The 12,851-nt window shown below is 43.0% G+C and overlaps 2 protein-coding genes across 5 annotated transcripts in view; both read left to right on the top strand.

The window, feature by feature from the left end:
• The first annotated feature begins 776 nt into the window (after positions 1–776).
• The window catches only part of LOC114685824 (Fc receptor-like protein 2), a 56,576-nt gene continuing 44,501 nt past the window's right edge, over positions 777–12,851 (top strand). Inside the window, exons 1-2 of one of the 2 annotated variants that reach the window (XM_037206736.1) lie at positions 777–909; positions 5,269–5,550. In XM_037206736.1, the coding sequence (XP_037062631.1) occupies positions 879–909; positions 5,269–5,550 (313 nt within the window). In that variant the 5' untranslated portion in view covers positions 777–878. Of the gene's footprint in view, positions 910–4,787; positions 5,050–5,268; positions 5,551–12,851 lie in introns of those variants that run through there. The other variant, XM_037206732.1, reaches the window with a different exon arrangement.
• On the top strand, positions 6,904–10,374 carry LOC119088183 (CD5 antigen-like). Of its 3 annotated transcripts, XR_005091779.1 has the most exons (3): positions 6,904–7,095; positions 8,653–8,973; positions 10,034–10,374. XR_005091779.1 is itself a non-coding variant. In XM_037206738.1 (2 exons), the coding sequence occupies exons 1-2, from the start codon at positions 8,628–8,630 to the stop codon at positions 10,054–10,056; spliced, it is 366 nt and encodes a 121-aa protein (XP_037062633.1). In that variant the 5' UTR covers positions 8,284–8,627; the 3' UTR covers positions 10,057–10,374. The 3 variants fall into 3 exon arrangements, 2 of the variants coding, with proteins under 2 accessions (XP_037062633.1, XP_037062632.1); XM_037206738.1 differs by lacking the exon at positions 6,904–7,095 and having other exon boundaries at positions 8,284–8,973; positions 10,037–10,374; XM_037206737.1 differs by lacking the exon at positions 6,904–7,095 and having other exon boundaries at positions 8,289–8,973.

The raw sequence follows: 12,851 nt of genomic DNA, 5'->3' as shown, positions 1-12,851 counted from the left end.
GTCATGAAAACGCACTCCTGACTAGCCTGCAGACCACTCTATGGAAGCATTTTCTCAGTCAAGAGTCCTTCTCCCCAGACGACAGCAGTTTGTGTCAGCTGACAGCAAACCAACCATCACAGCGAGTGTCACAACGCCCCTGCACCTCACCACCCCACCCCAGCCCTGCACACACACCTATGTCCTCCATGTCATTTGGAGTGTAAGAAGAATCTTTCCTGTGTGAGCCAAGGCCCTTCAGATCGCTCTAGAACAGTTCAGAGATAAAGCCTCCAGTAGCCAGGATGTGTCTATCCTCCTTCTTAATTCCTATCTGGATCTGGCCAAAAGATCTCCTGAACAGAAGTGATGAGCAGGAATGAGTCTTTCTGGGCCTTTAGAGTATGCATACTGCCAAACAACAACATGAAAATCTGGCATCATATCTTTCATTTTCTACTGCCTAGTCTGGATGGACCTCTGCAGAGGAGTCAATCCAGGGCCGGCAATGGTGTCACTTATTAGGAACTGCCTCTTGAGTAGTAAAGGAGATTCATTTTTGAAAACTACCTCAAACCTATTTCAATCTCAGTGGCAGCAGAACCCAGTCTTCTCTGTAAAGTCAAATGCAATGAAAAGCCGTGAGTAAAGGGGAGGCATACGACGCACTAAGAATCATTTTGTACCAGTACACACATATCTAAGCAATTTGACAAAGAGGAAGGACATTTGCTTTTGCAGCACCCATTGGGTTGGGGTATAGACAGACAGTTTTGCCACTTCCTTTTTCCCCCTATTTCAGCAAGATCCCTGCAGAACCAGTGCTCTATCCTAGATCCACAGTCCATCTGCTCTAAGCACTTAGCTGCTCCTGTCACAAAGGACTTGCCTCCAGCCTCATGCTGCTGTGGTCACTGCTTCTGGTCCTTGGTAAGTAGGATGCTGAAAAAGACCTGGGGTGGTGCCAGGGTATAACTACCTCTGCCTGGGTACCTCTAGACACTTTTCCTAAGCGTATGTCTCTCTGCCAGGATGCAGAGGGCTGGGGTATCTGCTTCTGATTCAGTACTGTCAGGGATAATGCCAAATGAGAACTGAGCAAAGCAGGGTTCCCAGAAAAAGGAAAAATTTGTGTGTGTGTGTGTGTGTGTGTGTGTGTGTGTGTGTGTGTGTCCATCCTTACTAAAGGCTGGTGATTTGTCTCTGTTATTTCTGTTTGATCTCTAGGAAAACAGTTAATTTTCATTCAAAGAGCTTCCATGGAATTCTCTGTTAGAGTGAATGCCATGCACAGCCTCCATTAATTTTACACCCCAAGGCCCAGGCTCTATTGCAAGAGTCACCATTTTTGACTGAACTCTTACCTCCACAGACTGAGACATTGCATAGACTTCAAGTCTCGCTAGCCATAGTGGATATCATAGGTGGTGCCTATCAATAAGACTCTCTTACACAGCCCCACTCACAGGAGTAGGTCTAGAATGCAGAAGGCAGGAGAACTGTTGTCTATCAAACATGAGCAGACCCTGTGGTTCTTTGTGGCCCTCCCTGCCATCTAGGATGCCCCTCTGTAGTTGATTTCTCTTAAGCAAAATAATCTGGACAGCTTAAAGGTAAAGCCTCCAAATTGGCTATCCAATACCAACTGGTGAGCCATGAAATCATATGCATACATGTAACATTATATGGACTGAGCAGGTTGTATTATATATAGGTGTACACATACACACACACACACACACACACACACACACACACACGACAATTAGAAGTCACAAATTTAAAAAATAGCAGGAAACACATGGTGGAGTTTGGGGAAGGAAAGGAAAGGTAGAAAAAATATAATTATGTTTTAATTTAAAAAAATAAAAATATTTAAATAAAGAAGGTAAAAGAGGAGATAATAAATGAAACTCTTTGAAGATTTGCCTGCAAAACACAGACTTCTGGGAATGGCCAAGGACTGCTCATAATGTGCTAGGAATGATAAAAAATGAATCTTGGGTTCCATAGGAGTGTCATTTGTGAGTAGGAGGAGGGATGAAAGAAAGATGGAGAGAAAAGACGGAGGAAAGGAAGGAGGGAAGATGAAGGGGAGGAGAAAGAAACAAGAAGAAAAAGAGGGGAAGTGCTTGGGAACCCTGGGAGGGCTACAGCCTTTTACAAAGTGTGAAGACTTCTGTCCTGTGTAATCTCTCTACTCTGTTCCCTCACAGCTCCTGTTGGAGTCCAATCCGGTAAGCAGCTCTCTTCATTCCTCTAGCTCTCTGGCACCTCACTCTCTTGGGCATGGGAGGTTCTGCCTGGTGAAGCCTCTTAGCAGAAGGTTGCAGGGATCTGAGGCAGGGCTGGGGTGAAGAGAGGAAGGATCCAGCACCTCCCTCTCCTCCCCCTTGATCAGCTGTGCCAGGGTGGCCCAGGCTGCACCACCTCTGGTTGCCAGCTGGTGCTGGATGGGAAGAAGACAGCGTCCTGGCCCTCTCAAGACCATGAATTAGTTCCCATTTGCTGCTGAACCCTCTGACAGGAAAGGGAGTAACTGTGAAGAAAAAGCCATCTGTGTAGCCATTGGGGGGAAATGCCCTCATCCTCACCAGAAGGAGTGACTGAAAATATATTCATAGCAGAGAGGAGCAAGAGGCTGAGGGGTTGCTCTGCAGAAGACATGAACACCTTCAGGTCTCTACTGGGATGGAAACAATCCAATGACTAACGTGCTTTTCCTTTTTTTAATTGGAATTTTAATATAATGAAATAAAGAAAACACTTAGTTTCAGAGTAGCCTAGAAATTAGGCTTTCTTCTTTGGTTGAGCCATTGAGAACACATTCTTTCTACAATGTGCTGAGGAGATAATGCTTGTGTTCCTAGGTTTGTAATTGTGAACAAGAAAGATTTTAAATTTCTTAATGGAAGGGCTCTAGTAACTCATGGATCCAGTGAACTCTCAGAATTAAGATAAATGTGTATATGCATACTGTAGTTAATTCGAGAAAATACAGCTCTAAGGAAAAACTCCGAACTCAAAACACTAACCTATGTGTTTTGCAGTAAAATCCTTATTTCAGTGTCAGGAAAATCTGTTACAATCCTTCTCTGCCTCCTATCACCTTTGGATCATTTCCAATTTGGTCTCATAAATCTTATATCTCAAACATGCCTTTAATCAAACAGTTTTTATTCCTAAAATATTCATAGGAATTACTCTCCAGCCTCATCTTGTAGGAAAAAGAATATTGGCCTGAAACAGTTCTTTCTTTATCAACCTTTCTGCCCAACCATCTACCTTTGTTTCTTTTATGTTTTAAAGCTGGTAAAAACTACACAAAAGTTATTTTGAGTTTAGTTGGTCACTTTGTCCTTTTGGAACCTTCTGGATGAGCATTTCCAACATGTAATTTAGATACAGAGATGTGCACAAGGAAAAATGCATCCATAAGCAGAGCATTTTGAAGGGTGAGAAGGTGAACTGGGGTTTAGTTCAGTGCTAGAGTGCTGGGCTGGTTAGAACGTGCAAGGCCCTGAGTTTGATCCCCAGAATCTCTCCAAAAAGAGAAGGGTGTGGAGGAAGGGAAAGAAGGAAACAGGGGATGAAAGGAATGAGGGAGGAAGGAAGGGAGGGATGGAGGAAGAATTACTATTACAGATTATCATCTTTAGGATATGTGCTCTAGGAATATATGCTGTAGTGTGACATATGCTTGAGGAAGTTCTCAGTGTTTTTCATCTACATCCTTATAGGTCTCACTCTAGGGACTATGAACCCAGGTTTTTTCTCCTTAGACAATCCTGGGGGTCAGAAGAACCAGCTGGGTAGGTGTCTAAAGGTCACTTCTGTACTTATTTTCCCAGGACTCTTCCCTCACACTGGACAGTGTCCTGTGATGAAGGGTCCAATGTTTAGGGCCCATTCTTTTGAGTTTTCTCCTCCCGCTGTGAGCAAATTCAAAAACACCCCACTATCCACCAATCCCCGATGATGCTGTCCTGTTGGGGAAGCGATGGCTCCACTTCTTCTTTATGGGGGTCCTACAGGGCCAAGCACGACCATGATTTTCAGACGCCTCTGAAAGAGTTTCTAGGAGACGCCAGAGACTTGGAGATGTAGATTCCGGAGCTTGAGTCTCAGTGGCCCCCTTAGTTCCGTCTCGGGAGACTGACATGCAATGGGAGGAGTTGACCACACTACTAAACAGGGATTATATACAGGAGACAAGCAGAAGGGTTAATCATGGCTGCCATGGGGACCTGAGGCCATGTCAATAGGTGTGAGGAGACACAGCTAGTTTCTAGTGGAGTTTCTAGTGGAGGGAAAAGTGGTGCTGAGGCTTGGGCCAGGCTCTTGCACATGCCAGGCAAGGGACTTCATCACTAAGCTATCCATACCCAGTCATATTTGATGTTTATTGTGAGATCGAGTCTTACTGTCACCCAGCTCACACTGAACTTAATATGTAGCTTAATCTGTGACCTACCTGCCTCAACTCTATGAATGGCATTCATTCCAGACCTGTGCTATCTTACTTAGCTAATGGACTCATTTTAAATTCATATTTAGTCCAGCTGTTGGGAGCTGGGGAAGCAGCATTAAAATCTATTAACATACATCCAAGCGGCATATTTGGGAAAAAAATGCTACTAAGTGAGGTAGAGCTCACTCTGCTGAGCCAGAAAGTGTTCAGAGACAGCAGGTCCCCAGGCACTGTGGTCCTCAGCTTCTAGACACATGCAGAGCCTCTCCCTTCCCAGGAGCATCCAGGCAGGGGCAGTGTTGATACTCTCTGTCTCCTTGCTTCCTTTGCAGACTGGTTGACAATCAACATGCCACAACGTGTTTATGAAGGAGACCGTGTAGATATAATCTGCATGGGGGTAACGAATCATGACATAAGGACACTAAAATACTTCAAGGATGGATCTCAAATAGGTATTTACAGCGGTTTCTGGATCTACACAATTTCGAAAGCAAGACTCAGTGACAGTGGCTCCTACCTCTGTAAGGCAGATAGGAAACTTTCCCTATATGTGGACACGAAAGAAGAAACAAGATCTATGTGGCTTAATGTCCAAGGTAGGGGATCATTCCTCAAGTGGATGTGTCTAGGGGTGAGAGTGCTTGTGTAGGAGACCAGGGTACTGGACATATGACACTAACCAGGAATGGATAAATGGTGATGGGCTGTCAGTTCTGGAGTATGGATATGTGTGTCTTGCTCCTTAGGCATTTCTGGAGGACTGTGCAGTCCGCTACTAACAAGTGGTCTCTTTGGATTCACTCTTCCCCCTCCAGAGCTGTTTCCGGCACCTGGGCTGACAGCAAGCCCCCTGCAGCCCATAGAGGGGAGTTCAGTGACCCTGTCCTGCAACACCAGGCTTCCTTCAGACAGAGCAACGACCCAGTTACGCTATTCCTTCTTCAAAGATGGACACACTTTGCGGTCAGAATGGACCTCACCGAAGTTTACGATCTCAGCAATATGGAAAGAAGACTCAGGAAATTATTGGTGTGAGGCGATGACCGCATCTCACAGTGTCTTGAAGCAGAGTCACCGGTCCTATATAGATGTGGAGAGTGAGCATCAATGGGTTGGGCCCATGGGACTAAGTCAGGCAGGGAGAACAGGGGCAGCAGCCAGATTGCAGGCTCCTCCTCATCCCTGAGGGTAGAAGCTACCATGGCTCGCTGGGGCACTTGAACAATAGTTTTCCAAAGACTTTGCTCTCCCTTCAGAAAAGCAACAATGGAAACTTTATTCAGTAAACTAAGAGGTCAGTGAAGTACAGCCTCTGTCTGTAAGGAGAGATCCCCAGGTAGGGGATGGTACAAAGAAGGCACAAATAATATTTGAAATGACAGTAGCAGCCTATCCCTTATAAAAAGAATTACTATATATTCCAGATCTGAACTAAAGCTCTTGTGTTGGGGAATATTATTTTAAGGTATGTTACATTAGTTGATACTGTGTAACATTTGTTGAATGATGCAAAGATGTGTTGCATTCTTTTATGTTGCATTTGTTTAACTCTGTGAAGCTGTGTTACTGTGCCTGTCTAAAATACCTGACTGATCTAATAAAAAGCTGAACAGCCAATAACAAGGCAAAGGAAAGGATAGGTGGGGCTGGAAGGGAAAGAAGATAAATAGGAGGATAAATCTGGGAGGAGAGGGATCAATGAGCAAGTGAGCAAGAAGAGGAAGATGCAAGGGCCCAGCCTCACAGTCACCCAGCCACACAGCCACACAGCCACACAGCCAGCCACAGAGTAAGATTGAAAGTAAGATATACAGAAGTAAGAGAAAGGTAAAAGCCAGAGGCAAAAGGTAGATGGGTTAATTTAGTTAAGGAAAGCTAGCTAGAAATAAGCCAAGCCAAGACCTGGCATTTATTTATAAATAATAAGAAGCCTCTGTGTGTATTTATTTGGGAGCTGGGTGGCAGGACCCACAAAGAGCAAAAAGACCAAAGAGTAAAGAGTGAAAAACAACCAACTCTCCTTTTGTGATGTTCTAGACTCTCTCTGACTTTCACAAATGCTGCAGAAGGCAAGAAGATGCAGCACCTGCAAGATGCTGTTCAGAGCAGTTGAACATTTTGTCCTCACAGTGGCCTGGGAAACAGTTTTATGAGTATAGTGCCTGTAAAGTGGGTCCTGTGATCCTCCCCACTTTACAGAGCAAAGAAACCCAAAGCAACGAGCTGTTCAGAGAATTGCATAAGGAAACCCATCACACAGACCTGGGACTTAAATGTGCTTGTTCTGGCCCTAGTACATGTACGTTGAAGTACTCTGTAGCACTTCCTATCCAGCCAGAGACAGGCTGCATCAATAGTTAACAGTGCTGAACAGTTATGGTGTGAGCGAGACTGCTTTTGTATGCTTCTCAGCTAAACTCATGAGAATGATTTCAGGGAGGTTCAACAAACTCTGTGTTCAGGAATTTATAACAACTTTTAAATTATCCACTTCTTTGCTACTAGCCAAAGATTCTGCCCAGTAGACTGTTACCTCTACTGTCAAATCTTTTTTTGTTCATTAGCCTTTCCAAGGTTTTTATTGTTTTAAAACACTGTTTTGTTACAGGGCTATTGTTATAGAGCTGAGGATGACTGAGAGGGTAAGTTCCCTTACTGCACATGTGTGAGGGCCTGTGTTTGGTCCTCACTGCTTCCCTGGGCAAGGCTGCTTCAGGGAATGGAGACAAGACAACCATATGGTTTGCTGGCTACCAGACTAGCTGAAAATGCTGAGGTGGGGTCCTGCGGAAGACTCTGTTTCCAGAGAAGAAAGCAGGGAGCTTTAGTGGAAGCAGCAAGGCGTCCTCCTCTGGCTTCCTCGCACACACGTACACTGTACACACGTATGCTCCATTCAGCTCCTCACACAACAGTTTATGTGCTTTGTCCCTCAAAGATGAGCTAAATAGGAAAGTCTAGATTTTCAAATTTATCACAGACTCTTGAGCACCATATCTGGTGTTTAATTTCTAGTGTGTGACTATGTTCTCTCCTCACTTTTAATGTGCTTGAATGGCCGCCTTTTCTCACCAGATTTACTGGAGGTCTTTCTATTATATTGTTCTTTTTTTTAAATTTAGGTTTCCTTTTAAATTTTTACTTTTCAAGTCAATATCATCTTATTCATTCCAAAGTATTTTTCTAATTCATTTACTTCTTTTTCAGCTTTTTGTTTTCTAACAAGTGTATTTAAAACTATGTTTTCCTCCAAATACCACCTTTATCTCATTTTAAAATTTTTGATGTATGATGTCTTCATTTGCTTATTGTCTACAATATGTGTAATATAGTCTCTCAATTATTTTATACAAAATTTATAATTTCTTATAAATAAATATTATATCAATCCTTTATTATTAATATTTTAGATATCCATTTGTTCTTGTATTTAGCATTTATTAAAATCCTACATTCCTTTTTTTTTTTTTTTTTTTTTGGTTTTTCGAGGCAGGGTTTCTCTGTGTAGCTTTGCGCCTTTCCTGGAACTCACTTGGTAGCCCAGGCTGCCCTCAAACTCACAGAGATCTGCCTGGCTCTGCCTCCCGAGTGCTGGGATTAAAGGTGTGTGCCACCACCGCCCAGCTAAAATCCTACATTCTTATATTTAGCATTTACTAAAATGTGGCCTGTAAAATTTTTACCTCCAAGAAAATCACTAAATTTTGGTTAATGGTCTTACATACTGTCAGTTTATGCATATTTTCTCTGTGAAACAAAAAATTAATGTCATTTTCATTTGTTTTGTGAGTATATGAACTCTAGGGGTTCTTTCTTTAATTTAAGCTATTTTCTTCATTTAGTCTTATACTTCAGTCCGTATAGTCTTATAGGCACAGCCAACTGTCTCCTTTTTATATAGTCAAGGATCCCAGCCTGGGGAATACCAGAACCTACTGCAGACAAGTCTTCCTAGCTCAATTAACCTAATCAATAGTGTCCCACAGGCATGGCCACCAGCCAACCTAATCTAGACAGTTCCTGAAAGGGGGTGCCTGAAGACTTTTCTCTTAGGTGATTCCAGATACTGTCAATCAACATTTGACATGAACTGTAACCGTACCCCTGTCCCACTCCCCCACTGCTGTAGAGACTTGTGTACATGGGAGCTGCCTTGGGGTGTGTATGGTTTTAAATGTACTTTCACCTTCTGTTTGCAGAGCCTCCACCCAAAGTGCGTCTGGTGAATGGTCCCCACCACTGTGAAGGACGTGTAGAGGTGGAACAGGAAGGTCGCTGGGGCACTGTATGCGATGACGGCTGGGACATGAAGGATGTGGCAGTGGTGTGCCGAGAGCTGGGCTGTGGAGCAGCCAAGCACACACCTATAGCCATGTTGTATCCACCAGTAGTTGATGAAGCTCTGCCTGTGCTCATTCAGGTGGCCCTGTGCAATGGGACAGAGAAGACCCTGGCTGAATGTGACCAGGTCGAGCCCTTTGATTGTGGACATGATGAAGATGCTGGGGCTGTGTGTGAAGGTGGGTGATGGTGGAGGGGACATGGGGCTGAGCCCCTCCTTAGGCTGCCATCCTCTGCTTTTCTCTCTGCACCTATTCTACAGTAGAATGCACTGAGGGCAACACAGTCAGGTCACATTAAGTCGGCCCTGAGCTATAAAACAGACTGTCCTGTGCTATCCATCCTTATTGGCCATCTTAAGAGACAAAACATTATTATTTTTATGGTTTGAGTTGGAGCATAATATGAAGCATCAATTTTTATTGTTGGGTGGTTTTAGTCAGGGTGATATGCTCACATTATTGTGAAATCTTTTCAGCTATTCTGAGCTCTTTTTAGCAGATCTACCCATCAGAATGAAGCTCTGGATTCTGTAGGTAGAGGACAGCTGGTGGGTTGTTTTGGAAAGACATTGGTGGCCCAGAAAGTCGGGTCCAGGAATCAGGCCATACCAGGCAAAGAATCCAGAGGGTCAGAGCAAAATGAAATCTGAGAATTGCTGCAAATTTCCACATCTCCATAGAGCCTGTGACTAGAGAGGCAGCCAGGGACAATGTCCTCCCCAGCCTCAGCCCACTGAGTGCTAGAGTGGCTTTTTGTGAAAAGAGAATTCCTTAGAACTACTGGGCCCATGCCCATTGCAAGGCACTTGTAAAGGCGGTAGCTTGTTGAAGGTAATGGAATCAGGACTAGGCTCTCTAGAGCCCATGGGATCTGGAGTCTACTGTACAGAGCCTTTGAGGCCGACCTCCCCCAAGCACCAGCCCTAGAAGTAACAGACTTCTCTATGGCTCATTATCTCTGTCAGAAAAGTGTGGTGTCTAGTCCAAGGTCTTCACTGAGTCGAGATAAAATCAGGATTTCACACATTCCTGAGGCTCTTTGGTGAAAGTCCATGTGTAGGAAGAATCCCCAGGGGCTGATTGGGATGGTTGAGACAGGTTGTGGGATGGCTTCCGTGGTTCAGGCTGGCTTCTGGTCTCATTCTGCATCACATGTACCCTTAGAAAATCTGGTGGAAGTGTCTGCACAGTCCTTTGCTGGGCCACTGTATCCTGACCTCTCATTCCCTCTACACAGCAGTCTTGCCTAGCACTTCCTGAAGATCTAATGACCAGACACCATCAGATCTCCTATTTTCTGCATTTGGACCTCACTGGCTTAATAGTTCCCACTGGACTTCAAGACTTCATCTGTGAATCATCCTTCAACAGGATGCAAAACAATTTTGCTCTGAGCTTAAGTTCTAACAGCAGTAAAGAAGGCCCAAGTCCCCTATTCCATGGTATCCAAGCTTGGAAAAAACTGTTCCCTTTCCAGTTCCTTCCATAACTATCTCCTTGGAGGGATGAAGAGGTGGGCCCAAGTGAGAATCACGTGTGCCTGGGCCTTCCATCCCCTAGATTGTGGTCAAATAAAGCACATATAATAAAAGAAACTGTGAGTGCTTTATTTCATTTCTTGATTTGGGAAGAAACTAGCTTTTAAAAAAATCTTCATAAACCACTTGCTAAGTTATAGATGTAAATCAAAATTTTAAAAAGTGATACATAGAAATTAGACAAAAGTCACATTATAATATGTACAGATGGATAAATTAATAGTTAAGTTGGTTGTTCTATAAATTGTACCTTATTTTAGTGTTTAATTAAATTCAACAACTTAATTTAAAAGATTTCTGTAGCAAAATATACATGAACACAACTCACATATATATGTTTACAAGTCTTCTTGAAATTACTGTAAGCATTTTTGCATTGGGCTTTTCTTACTCTAAAATTATCTTCTCCTTTGTTGTTCTTGTTTTTATTTTCAGATGGGCTGTCCCTGTAGCCTAGGAGGCCTTAAAGCTTGGAATATAGCCAAGGATAACCTTGAACTTCTGATCCTCCTGCCTCCACTTTCCGAGTGCTTGGATAATGGGTGTGTGCTGTTGTGCCTGGCTTTGTGTGGTGCAGGGTTAGAACTTAGGATCTTATGTGTGTTAGGCAAGCACACAGCTACATTACATACCTGTCCCTAACATGGCCTTCTCCAGAAAGGAGATCTTGGGTTTTTTGTTTGTTTTTTTGTTTGTTTGTTTTTCCAGACAGGGTTTCTTTGTGTAGCCCTGTCTATCCTGGAACTCACTGTTTAGACCAGACTGGCCTCAAAATCAGAGATCCATCTACCTCTGCCTCCAGAGTGCTGGGATTAAAGGCTGTACCACCACTCCCACAACCCATTCTTCTTATGACCTTTATTGTCTTTGAGAATGAGAGAAGCCACATTCCCCACCCTAGTCCTCCATATCACTGCTTATGGCTTAGCAGAGTCTAAGGCTCAAAACATAGTCACGGGAATAGCTTCCTTTTAGAAGTTAGTGATTAAGCTTTGGACCTGTATATGTGGAGAGAAAAGTGTATGCCATAAATACCTGGAAGAAAAGTATATGCCTCTTTTCTTCCCTGTTAAGAAAAGAGGCATATACTTTTCTTCCAGGTCAGACACCAACACTGATAATTGATTGACTATATATTAGGTTCTATATTTTATGTTAGACTGCATCCTTAGAAAAGCTTCAAAAACCATTGCGATTTGTTTTAAATGATGTATTGCTGTAATGCATTGCTATCAGGGGTAACTTTAGGAACAAGGATATTTTGCACCATGTAGACTTTCAGGTACAAAAACAGGATGCACTGCTTCACTTGTTTTCTTTGTGTGTCTCTCAACAATTCCTTAGAATTCTGTTCTTACAAACTCTTCCTGTTTCTTACTGTGATGGCTGTTCTCAGCTGTAAACTTGACTAAATGGAGATTTAACCCCAAAATAGGGCACATCTGTGAAGGAGTTTTTCCTTAATTTGAAGTAGGAAGACCCTCCTCTAATCTAGGCCACACCTTCTGCTGGAAGCCTATATAAGGACATGGAAGAGGGAAGTTTTGCTCTTTCCCTGCTTGATTTCCCCCCTACTCACAAGCCCATTCCTTTACTGGCATTAGATCCTACTTCTTTGGGATCAAAAATATAACTACTAAACTTACCTTTTCCTTAAAAATTAAAAATAAATCTAATGTGGAGTCATCTGGATAACCTGACCTGTATGGATAATTTTTTCATGACAGTCATTCTCTTTATAAACTGTCTCTCCTTTCATACAGTTTACTAATTCATATCGTCCTAGAAAACCATCTATTCAGCAGACTAAATTAAGGCAGCATGGACCAAGGAGTTTTATGGGAGTTACTAACAGAAGTCTGGGGGAGAGGTTAATCACGGGAGCAGGGATGACTCAAAAACAGCTGCATGGCTGAACACCCCACCCCTACATGATTGACAGCTGACAGGAGCTGCCATCCTGGAACTTTCTGTTCAACCTGCAGCTGGAAAGTCTGAGAATCCATCTTACCTACAGCTCAGCTGGTCTGAGTCTCCTCCCCCAGTTCATTCCATCTATAACACTGGGGAAGGCCTTCAAGGAGCTCCAAGTTTTACACTTCCCTAGACATGTGACATTTTGTTTACCTCCCGAGTCTGTGAGCAGGTAGAAATGTATACTTGTACAATCACTATGGAGATCAGTGTGGTGATTCCCTGGGAAACTGAAAATAGATCCAGCTATACCACTCTTGGGTATATACCCAAAGGAATTTACATCCTACTAGAGAGACATTTGCTCATCCATGCTTATTAAGATACAGGATGGCCTAAGAGAAGGTAAAACATTTTTATTTATTTATTCATAATAGGCAGAACTTGGAAATAGTCTAGATGCCCAACAATAGGTGAAAATATAATGAAATGTAGTACATTATTTACACAATGGACTATTACTCAGCTGTTATAAAAAATGAAATCATGAAATCTGCAGGTAAATGGATGTACCTAGAAAAAAATATCATCATCCTAAGTGAG

The sequence above is a fragment of the Peromyscus leucopus genome, chromosome 6 (assembly GCF_004664715.2).
Source record: "Peromyscus leucopus breed LL Stock chromosome 6, UCI_PerLeu_2.1, whole genome shotgun sequence".
Lineage (NCBI taxonomy): Eukaryota > Metazoa > Chordata > Mammalia > Rodentia > Cricetidae > Peromyscus > Peromyscus leucopus.
The sequence above is the reverse complement of the archived record's forward strand: the minus strand, read 5'-3'. Positions and strand labels throughout refer to the sequence as shown.